This window comes from Tachysurus fulvidraco, chromosome 22 (genome assembly GCF_022655615.1).
Source record: "Tachysurus fulvidraco isolate hzauxx_2018 chromosome 22, HZAU_PFXX_2.0, whole genome shotgun sequence".
Lineage (NCBI taxonomy): Eukaryota > Metazoa > Chordata > Actinopteri > Siluriformes > Bagridae > Tachysurus > Tachysurus fulvidraco.
The window spans coordinates 3,858,340-3,868,339 of record NC_062539.1 but is presented as its reverse complement, the minus strand read 5'-3'; the positions used below and the strand labels follow the sequence as shown (position 1 = coordinate 3,868,339).

Here is a 10,000-nt window from a genome sequence, read left to right as displayed (position 1 = left end):
TATTTTGATTAAAAACACATTGAGATTTAATTAAACAACTGTATCATTGATCTTATCCAAAAGCAGCTTTACAAAGATGGCTGTGATACTTCTAGAACAGGGCTGACATCAACCAATCAAATTATATAAGACATTTCACATAATTATCATTCAAATATGATCACAATGACAGGATGCATGTTCATGTCTCGTCTCTTTATTGTTCTGTGTAACCTGGTGAGCTGTAATACACACTGTGATTGACCCCTGGTGTGTTTTCTGTTTCAGAGAGCCAGAGATGTTCTGTATCGCAGACAACTGAAGAACATGATCTCTGTGACATTGAGAATATAAGAAGCTGGACTACTGCACCTCGCTCCTGGCAGGTCTGCCTCTGAGCACCATTCCACCTCTACAACTGATCCTGAATGCAGCTGCAGGACTTGTTTAAAACCTTCCTACTGTATGTTCTCCCAAACCACCACATTGTTATATTTTCCCCCATACTGGCTTCCATACATCAAATATAAAACACTGAGACGAATGTCAGCAAAAATTACCGATTTCTGAGGTTGTGCTCTAATTTTAAGAGCTCTTTTTACAGTTATAACCTGGTTGTTAAACCATATAACCTATAATGCATTTCAGAAACTGTGATCCAGAGACATCAGTCACTTAAAAAGTGCAAATGATTCCCTGTGATGGTGCAGGGTCTCTGTGTACAAATGTGATCATTGGGTCTTGTGATCTCTGTGATCATTATTTTCTTGCAATTATTACCTGTGACTTGTTCAACACTGACTTTAATTTAAACCTCAATTGATATATTCAATTATTTGTGCCTTTTTTAGAGGGGGTAACAGTATGAGATAAAAAAAAAAGAAAAAAAGGAAGTCAGCTAGTACAAATTAACGTCAGCCACAAGTAGGAAGTGTATTTGTTATACAAGTCTCTTAGAGAAACATGAGCTTTTACTCACTATGTGGTTCTGTAACTCTCCTTGGGTTTTTCCTCTGTATATCAGGTAAGACTAAAACTCTATCATTCTCATATACTGTCTGGGTATCCTTCATTTTCTAAAGGGTTAAAGAAGCTCTTGTTGTTTATTTCCTTTCATGGAGCAGTGGCTGTTAACAGCTTTCATCACTGATAGATTAAATGTACCTCAGTAGTGACACAGTGATTCCTGAATGTTCTGATCGTCCTGATTCAGTATCTGAGTAACGCTAATACTGCTTCCTAATGTGGCTTGCTTGCAGAGGTAGAGAGCATGAGGACACTGAAAAATGTAGCTGTAAAAAGAGGAGGATCTGTCACTATTCCATGTCTTTATGAAGAACAGTACAAAGCAAACAAGAAATTCTGGTGCAAAGGGTACCATTGGTCTACCTGCAGTATCGTAGCCTATGCAAACTCAAGTGGAAATCCATCAGTCATTGATCATCCAGAGCAGAATTTGTTGACGGTGGAACTGAATGTCTCTGAGTCTGGAACGGGTTGGTGTGCTGTAGAAATTGGGGATAAATGGCAGCCAGATGACCGTGATTATTTGTACCTGACGCTTAGTCAAGGTAAGAAACTGAAATGAGTCAGAATTACAATTGTTATAAATTCCCTTACACCACTCATTTACTGCCTATTTATTCAGATCTGTCAGTGAGGGAGAGCAGAGTGAGAGGTGAGGAAGGAGGCAGCGTCACAGTCCAGTGTCTCTACAGTGCTGCGTATCAGAATAAACAGAAGCAGTTGTGCAGATTTAAAGATGGACAATGCAAAACAGTAAGGACTGAAACATCCCAGAATTCAGCAGTGTACATCAGTGATGATGGGAGAAGATCCTTCAGTGTGAAGATGAGCAGACTGAAGAAGAGTGATGCTGGATGGTACTGGTGCAGTGCAGGAGATCTGCAGGTTCCTGTTCACATCAGTGTCAGTGATCCACCTCCAGGTATTATCACAAACACTGATCAACTTTAACAAATGATGAGACAGAAATCACACTGATTATTTTACTTTGTTTTGACAACAGTCACTACATCAAATACTACAACAGTGACTACAACAGTGACTACAACAGTGACTACAACCGCTCATCAAGACAACACATTCACGTAAGTAGGAAAGCTTCATGTTATTTAGGCATGGTGTTTTCATCTGCAGTTTTACGTGCTTTATGTTTATGAACTTTTTCAAAGATGGAAGTGATGTGAAAAATAAACCTCATAAAAAATTAGATATCACTATAAATCTGTCTGTGAGGCAATCACCATGAGCTAATGTATATGAATGAAGGAAAAATATTTCAAGTGACCAAACTTACTTTATTTTTCTATGTTGTAAACAGATCTGACTCAAAGCACAATTCAGGTAACATCAGATTTACATATTTGGAAGAAAATTAGTGTATCAGTTAATCTTAACACATGTTACTAATTTTAGTTATTTCTCACCCACAGTGTTTGTGAATTCAGTTTCCAGCCGTAATGAAACCACGTTAGTACAAACACATCATTATTCTCTCTCACAGAAAATGTTGAACACATTAGACCATGATGTTTTTCTCTGCAGTTTTAGAGACATGTACATTTGGTGCTTTATTCAAAGACAAACATGTGAACATTACATGATAATTTCTTGCTTGTTGAAATTTTCTCATGTCACATGATCTTATGTAAATACACATGAAATCAATGAGTACCAGATTTAGGAAAGAAAATTTTCTACTAATATAATTTTATATTTTATGACAATTTACACCACAGGTATAAAGTAATAAAATAACTACATGTACTCTTGGTACAGTACTTTATTAAAGTAGAACATTTAAATTATTTGTAAATGTTGTAATAGTTTGATACTTTACACTTCTGCCTAACTAGAGAACATGCCAATAGGATATTTAACTACTGATGATGAAGGATTATTAATGCATGATGATTAATGGTGAACTGATTTAATGAATATTTTCACTGCAGTTGATTCAGCCAGTCTGTGCTAAATAATGCTTCAAATGTTTGTCAGTAGTTTGGTTTGGACCCTGAACCATTGGTACCTGGTGGCCCTTCTTCTGCCACTGGTGATACTGGTCATCATCATCTGTATGCTCAGAAAGAAATGTGGTAAGTGTCCCTGGTGTGTCTGTAGTTTTGAATTAGTTCTCATTCTTCTATTATTTCAAATGCGCAGGTCTGAGATGTGAAAATCCATTCACTGGAGGTTCATTAACAAGAAATTCAACACAATCAAATATAATACAGTGTTCATACAGCCAGAGGACAGATTCAAAGGTTTGACAGTCAGATAAATCAGTCAGGAGTCAAACACAGTGCACCTAGAATCTGTGGGCAAATAGAAAACAGGAGAACAGAGGGGAAGAAAGTCACATACACTGATTGTAAACTCACCAGTTATTACAGTCTGAGCCTTTACACTGTATTTGTCTGTAATGTCATAAATATCACTTGTCTTTTTCCTCTGGAGATAATGTTGATGGCTGGTTATGAGCTTTCTGAACCCTGTAGTCCCGCGGTTCTTATTGTCGCCCCATAGTGGGGAATAAAGGCATGACAGGGCAAAGGATGTTTTTGTGTCTATCTTTATTAATAGTTTTCTTTATTGATAATAAAGTTAATACACTCAAAGCAACCATAAACAAACAAATGAGCCAGTAAAGCACTTAAAGTAAAACATCATTTAGGGCACCGGAAGGAAAAATAGCTAGAAAATGACAGTTTAATGTCAGGAAGATATTTACAACAGAACAATCTTAAAAACCTTCACATAGAGAGGCAGTAGTGTATGTAGTGGGCATAACAACATCAGTGTCTAAATGTGTGACATGGACCACAAACAAACACCAAAAACCCGACAAAACCCAGACCCATGTGTGTTTTAACTCAACATAAAGTGAAACACGACTGCACTTTTAGTTCTTCTATTTTGGAACTTCATGCTATTTGATTTTATTGATTTAGAACTTGATTTTTCAATAAATTAGACCTTGTAAACTTGGAGTATTTCATCACCATTTCGTGGGGTGATGGAGGACAGATGGGGCTTGAAAATCAGCCAAAGTTAGCAGAAAATGTTTGAGCTCCACAGATGTACACAGAACATGAGTGTAAAGATTAGGAAGAATTTAAATGTAAATATAGGTGAGGTGATGGTGCCCTCTAGTGGCACAAATGTATTATTTGTTTATTTGTTTGTTTGTTTGTTTATTGTTTTAATTGAATACAATTCAATAAAAACTGAATTCAGTTGACTATGTGTAAATTTATTTTTATTTATTTATTAATTCTCTATTCCAGAGTTAAAGAATCAAACCAGGATCAGAGAGAGGAGCAATGACACCACTGTTCCCACAGTTAGTACTGTGTCTTATGTCTTATTTCAGTGCCTTTAGTATCTTTTAGCACTTTTAATGAACATCATCACCACAATTTCTCATCAGTGCTGTTACTTAACAGTAAATAAAATCCTTTCAGACTGAGAGATCTTACAACTGTTTACAGGAAAGACGAAATTTAAACATTCATTCTCTGGCCACAAACATACCCCAGAGGGATAGCAGTTTTAACATTTTACATATTTTTGCAGTTTATATTTAATAAAGATAAAATTAAAAAATGAAAATAAAAAATAAATAAAATATGTTAATAGGTTAAGTGAGTTCAGATTACATTAATGTGAATCGTAGAATTAATAAACTGTATTAATAATAATACTTTATAATGAGAAGTGTGTGTGTGTGTGTGTGTGTGTGTGTGTGTGTGTGTGTGTGTGTGTGTGTGTGTGTGTGTGTGTGTGTGTGTGTGTGTGTGTGTGTGTGTGTGTGTGTGTGTGTGTGTGTGTGTGTGTGTGTGAAACAGCCAAACACTGATGAAGACTCCATTGTATACAGCACAGTTGCTGTTTCTAAGCCAAAGGTAAGATCAATACATTGGTACAATTCTGCATTTAAATGAAAATAATGATGATTATTGTTGTTGTTCTTGTTGTTCTTGGTGGTTTAGGCTAAGAATAAGCCCACTTGTACTGCTGAAGACTCGATTATATACAGCACTGTGGCTACAAAGGTAAAGATGGCAATCCATTGATCCAATTCTACATATTTCTATTACTGATTTGTTATCCTATTGTCTTCATCTGTTCTGGGTTTCATATTAGTTTCTGTATTTATACTCTGATGATGCAATGTCTCATAAAGTCTGTTTAAATTTATGAAGCATTCCTGTGATTGTTTTTGTCCTAACCAAGAATCTCTGAATTTCACTTCATGTAGTAATAATAAAATGCTTGGATTTATAATTATAATAATTTAAAACAATTCTAGATCTAAGTGTATAAATCCATAATAAACACTTTACTCACTAATCTGCCAGGGACTTTATTCATATCCTGTTCTAGGTTTCTCCAAATGATGTCACTAATGAGACCCTCTACAGCAATGTTTACCAGTAAGAGGTTTGTGATTAAAAATGTATACTTAACCCACTCAAATATGTAAAGTAAAATTACAAACCTTTCACACCGCGATTGTATTTATTCCCTTTAGAGGATGACTTACTGTCCACTGGCTGTGGGGCCTCAGGGATCTCTACTGGGTCGTGTGTCCATCCTCAACATCCTTACAGATAAAATCCCAGTCAGGACAAGGACAACATGCCCCACACTCACTCCACAGACTTACATCACAGTCACATGACCCTCAGTCATTCAGAAAAATAACAGTTTCCTCACTGTAGCTATCAGATTTCACTTATTCTCTTCTGTACTTTCATTTTTTTGTCTTTTGTTTGATCTGAAATTCATAGTGTTTATATTTCATGTTTTTATTTTTATTATATTTTAACTCCAAATTCTTTTACATTAACTCTTATCATTTCTGTTCACATGGTCTACAGGGCTCCCTCTGGGTGACAACTGGTTGTGTTCTCACATTACTCCTTTTTACATTGTGACAGGATTTAAAATTTGTTGTGTGAATAAACCAAATCAATCAAAACTTGCCATGAACTGAAGTTTAATATTGTAAATAAAATGTACTGCATGTTTACCATATCTTTAAAAAAAATCCAATATATCCAATAAAATAACTCAGTTAAAGCTCAATCCTAGCAAAACTGAACTGCTGTTCATCCCAGGTGATTCATCCCCAGATCATGATCTTGCTATATCCTTGCACAATGATCTGATCTCCCCTTCAGCCACAGCTCACAACCTTGGGGTAACCATGGACAATCAACTGTCCTTTTCCTCTCATGTTGCTAATGTGACTCGCTCATGTCGGTTTCTTCTCTACAACATTAGAAGGATTCGGCCATTTTTGTCCACACAGGCTGCCCAGGTACTTGTTCAGTCTCTTGTCATTTCTAGACTGGATTACTGCAATGCACTGCTGGCAGGTCTACCTATGAACGCAATCCGTCCTCTACAAATGATCCAAAATGCAGCTGCCCGGCTTGTTTTCAACCTGCCAAAGTTCTCGCATACCACCCCGCTGCTGCGATCCCTCCACTGCCTTCCGGTAGCTGCACGCATCCGATTCAAAACACTGATGCTGGCCTACAAAGCCAAAAATGGACCAGCTCCCTCTTACCTCAAAGCCCTCATCATTCCTTGCACTGCACCCCACACCCTCCGATCTACCAGCACTGCTCGACTGGTTCCACCATCTCTCAGGGTAAAAGGCAAGTATACTACAAGACTCTTCTCTGTTCTGGCACCAAGGTGGTGGAATGAACTTCCCATAGAGGTCCGGACAGCTGAGTCACTGGCTATTTTCAAGCGGCGGTTGAAGACCTACTTATTCAGGAAACACTTCAACTAGCACTTCTTTCCATATCTTTTGCATTTAAAAAAAAAAAAAAAAAACAAAAAAAAAAACCTTTGACACTTTTTCATTGTAACTTTGAACAAATGTTTTAAACTCATGGTATCTTAAGTATGTAACCCAGTGAACCAGCATTAATGTATTCAGTGTTAGAGATTTAAGCACTTATGTACGTCGCTCTGGATAAGGGCGTCTGCCAAATGCTGTAAATGTAAATGTAAATGTAAAAAAAATATCTCCAATATTTCATTGCCAAAAATAGTCATTGGTTGAAACCTGATAAACTTCCTGGTAGCAACTAAGTTTTATTTATTTTAATGAAAATATAGAAAGAGACAGAACAGACTCTGTACTGACTGCAGAACTGACTGCAGATGAGTGTGACTATTTTTACAAGATTTTTTCACAATTATGACCCGGAAACATCAGTTCTTCTGTGAACGTAATAAAAATATTTCAATTTATTTATTATTTCAATTATTTTTGACTATCTGTATTTGTGTATGTATGCATTTATTACAATATTATTGGACCCTGGAACTTCCAACATTCTGCTACCGGTTTTCGAAAAGCATGTAACAGAATGAGACAAAAAAGAAAAAACAGGAAGTCAACTAGTACAAAGTTACATCAGCCACAAGTAGGAAGTGTATTTGTTATACAAGTCTTTTAGAGAAACATGAGCTTTTACTCACTATGTGTTTCTGTAACTCTCCTTGGGTTTTTCCTCTGTATATCAGGTAAGACTAAATCTCTATCATTCTCATATACTGTCTGGGTATCCTTCATTTTCTAAAGGGTTAAAGAAGCTCTTGTTGTTTATTTCCTTTCATGGAGCAGTGGCTGTTAACAGCTTTCATCACTGGTAGATTAAATGTACCTCAGTAGTGACACAGTGATTCCTGAATGTTCTGATCGTCCTGATTCAGTATCTGAGTAACGCTAATACTGCTTCCTAATGTGGCTTGCTTGCAGAGGTAGAGAGCATGAGGACACTGAAACATGTAGCTGTAAAAAGAGGAGGATCTGTCACTATTCCATGTCTTTATGATGAGAAGTACAAAGCGAACAATAAATTCTGGTGCAAAGGGTACCATTGGTCTACCTGCAGTATCGTAGCCTATGCAAACTCAAGTGGAAATCCATCAGTCATTGATCTTCCAGAGCAGAATTTGTTCACAGTGGAACTGAACTCTGTCTCTGAGTCTGGAACGGGTTGGTGTGCTGCAGAAATTGGGGATAAATGGCAGCCGGATGACCGTGATTATTTGTACCTGACGCTTAGTCAAGGTAAGAAACTGAAATGAGTCAGAATTATAATTGTTATAAATTCCCTTACACCACTCATTTACTGCCTATTTATTCAGATCCTGATCTGTCAATGAGCGAGAGCAGAGTGAGAGGTGAGGAAGGAGGCAGCGTCACAGTCCAGTGTCTCTACAGTGCTGCGTATCAGAATACACAGAAGCAGTGGTGCAGATTTAAAGACGAACAATGCAACACAGTGAGGACTGAAACATCACAGAATTCAGCAGTGTACATCAGTGATGATGGGAGAGGAATCGTCAGTGTGAGGATGAGCAGACTGCAGAAGAGTGATGCTGGATGGTACTGGTGCAGTGCAGGAGATCTACAGGTTCCTGTACACATCAGTGTCGGTAGTGAAACTTCAGGTATTACATATGATTAATAAAACATTGGTTGTACATTCTTCATGCCAGAAGACTGTATTTCATTTGCCACCAGCCTCAGCAAGTAAAGTTGGTCTGGTTTGATGAATTGGGATTATGGACACTTAGAATCTGAGTAGCCTGTTGACCAGTCTGGATGGTCAGGCTAATTCTAGCTGATCAAGCTCTAGTTTAGTGGTTTTAGTGGTGCTTTGGGGTCTGGTTCTATTTAGTGTGGTATAAAGGTTTTTAGAGGTTTTGAACACATAGAGGCTGATTCTAGCTGATCATATTTAATCATTTTAGGGCAGTTTTGGACTTAAAATGGTCTCAAAATGGATAATCTGCTACTAGCTGCTCCAGCTGGTTCCAGTTGGACATGATGACCAGCCTAGATTGTCAGAATGGTATTATAGCTTGGTTCTAGTTGGTTAGTTATGGGTTTAGAGGGGCTTTTAATACTAACAAACTGCTTAAGTGGACCAGCTCATGAGAGCAATTAACCACTGTAGAAAAGACTAAAGGACAAGGTAAGAAGACCAACTAAACCAGCTAATGCTAGCAAACCCTTTTAGAATTTGTTGGTCAGGCTGGTTCTTGCTAGTCAGTTAAAAGAGTTCATAATTTTAGTAAACATTCATGAGGTTGAAATGTTCCTGTTCCTCTGAATTAAAAAACAACATCAAAATAAAACTGAAACTTTATGTTTAAATGCCAACACTGACAGTACTGTATATAATTTCCTTTATGTTTAATCCATTCAGGTCTGCCTGAAAAACACACAAAAAACAATCCATATCATTTGTAAGTACTGAGATATTTTATACCCCTGCAACCAAATGTGTAGAATTTATTCATACATAGAATTATTAGATCACTAATAATGAAAAATTACTCTGTAAACATTTTCAACGTCTCCAATCACACATCAGTGACACTTTACTGACTCTTGGCATCATCTCTGGACTCTTGTTGCTGCTCGTGGTGGTTGGTTTGGGCATCTGGAAGCTTAAACAGAAACGCAGTCAGTAGGCTTTTTTTTATACTTTTTAAAAAAATCGATATTTTGCAATGAATATGTGTATAAATATATTTTTTTGTTTCTTTCCACTTTATGTAATGGTTTCCCAACAATCCCTGTGGTACGTATTTACTATTTTAACATATCTGTATCCACTCTCCACTTTATGTCAAGATAATAAATAAATATGTATTAAAAATTTTAATTTCTTGTTACTTCTAGAAAAAGAGAAGCAGTTCTAGTATTTACTTTTTCTTTTCTTTTTTTTTTTCAGCTGAACTTTTAGCTGCAAACAAAGGATATAGTCACAGTCCGGTATGTGTTATACTTCATACGATTCATGTAGTTCCCTGCATTGCATAAGCAAAAAAACTGACAGTTTTTGTTAACTGTTGTTCCTTTTTTACACAGATAAATGCTGATGTGGTTTGTGATACGGTTTTGTCACAGGGCCATCCAAATGAGGTATTGCTTTCATTACGAAAATCTTAAAAT

The 10,000-nt window shown here is 36.8% G+C and overlaps 2 protein-coding genes across 2 annotated transcripts in view; both read left to right on the top strand.

Moving 5' to 3' along the window:
- LOC125139920 (polymeric immunoglobulin receptor-like) overlaps positions 1-6,016 on the top strand; it is a 19,925-nt gene extending 13,909 nt beyond the window's left edge. The window contains exon 13 of the mRNA XM_047806084.1: positions 5,537-6,016. The gene's annotated coding sequence lies outside the window, so the exon portion shown is untranslated. The remainder of the gene's footprint in view (positions 1-5,536) is intronic.
- Positions 877-10,000, top strand: part of LOC113655506 (polymeric immunoglobulin receptor-like) — an 11,437-nt gene continuing 2,313 nt past the window's right edge. Inside the window, exons 1-19 of the mRNA XM_047806750.1 lie at positions 877-1,003; positions 1,239-1,550; positions 1,628-1,927; positions 2,009-2,090; positions 2,324-2,346; positions 2,436-2,472; positions 3,001-3,098; positions 4,290-4,345; positions 4,851-4,907; positions 4,995-5,057; positions 5,389-5,439; positions 5,537-5,626; positions 7,655-7,679; positions 7,790-8,104; positions 8,182-8,487; positions 9,249-9,288; positions 9,417-9,508; positions 9,780-9,820; positions 9,917-9,970. Of these exons, the coding sequence (XP_047662706.1) occupies positions 943-1,003; positions 1,239-1,550; positions 1,628-1,927; positions 2,009-2,090; positions 2,324-2,346; positions 2,436-2,472; positions 3,001-3,098; positions 4,290-4,345; positions 4,851-4,907; positions 4,995-5,057; positions 5,389-5,439; positions 5,537-5,626; positions 7,655-7,679; positions 7,790-8,104; positions 8,182-8,487; positions 9,249-9,288; positions 9,417-9,508; positions 9,780-9,820; positions 9,917-9,970 (2,103 nt within the window). The 5' untranslated portion in view covers positions 877-942. The remainder of the gene's footprint in view (positions 1,004-1,238; positions 1,551-1,627; positions 1,928-2,008; positions 2,091-2,323; positions 2,347-2,435; positions 2,473-3,000; positions 3,099-4,289; positions 4,346-4,850; positions 4,908-4,994; positions 5,058-5,388; positions 5,440-5,536; positions 5,627-7,654; positions 7,680-7,789; positions 8,105-8,181; positions 8,488-9,248; positions 9,289-9,416; positions 9,509-9,779; positions 9,821-9,916; positions 9,971-10,000) is intronic.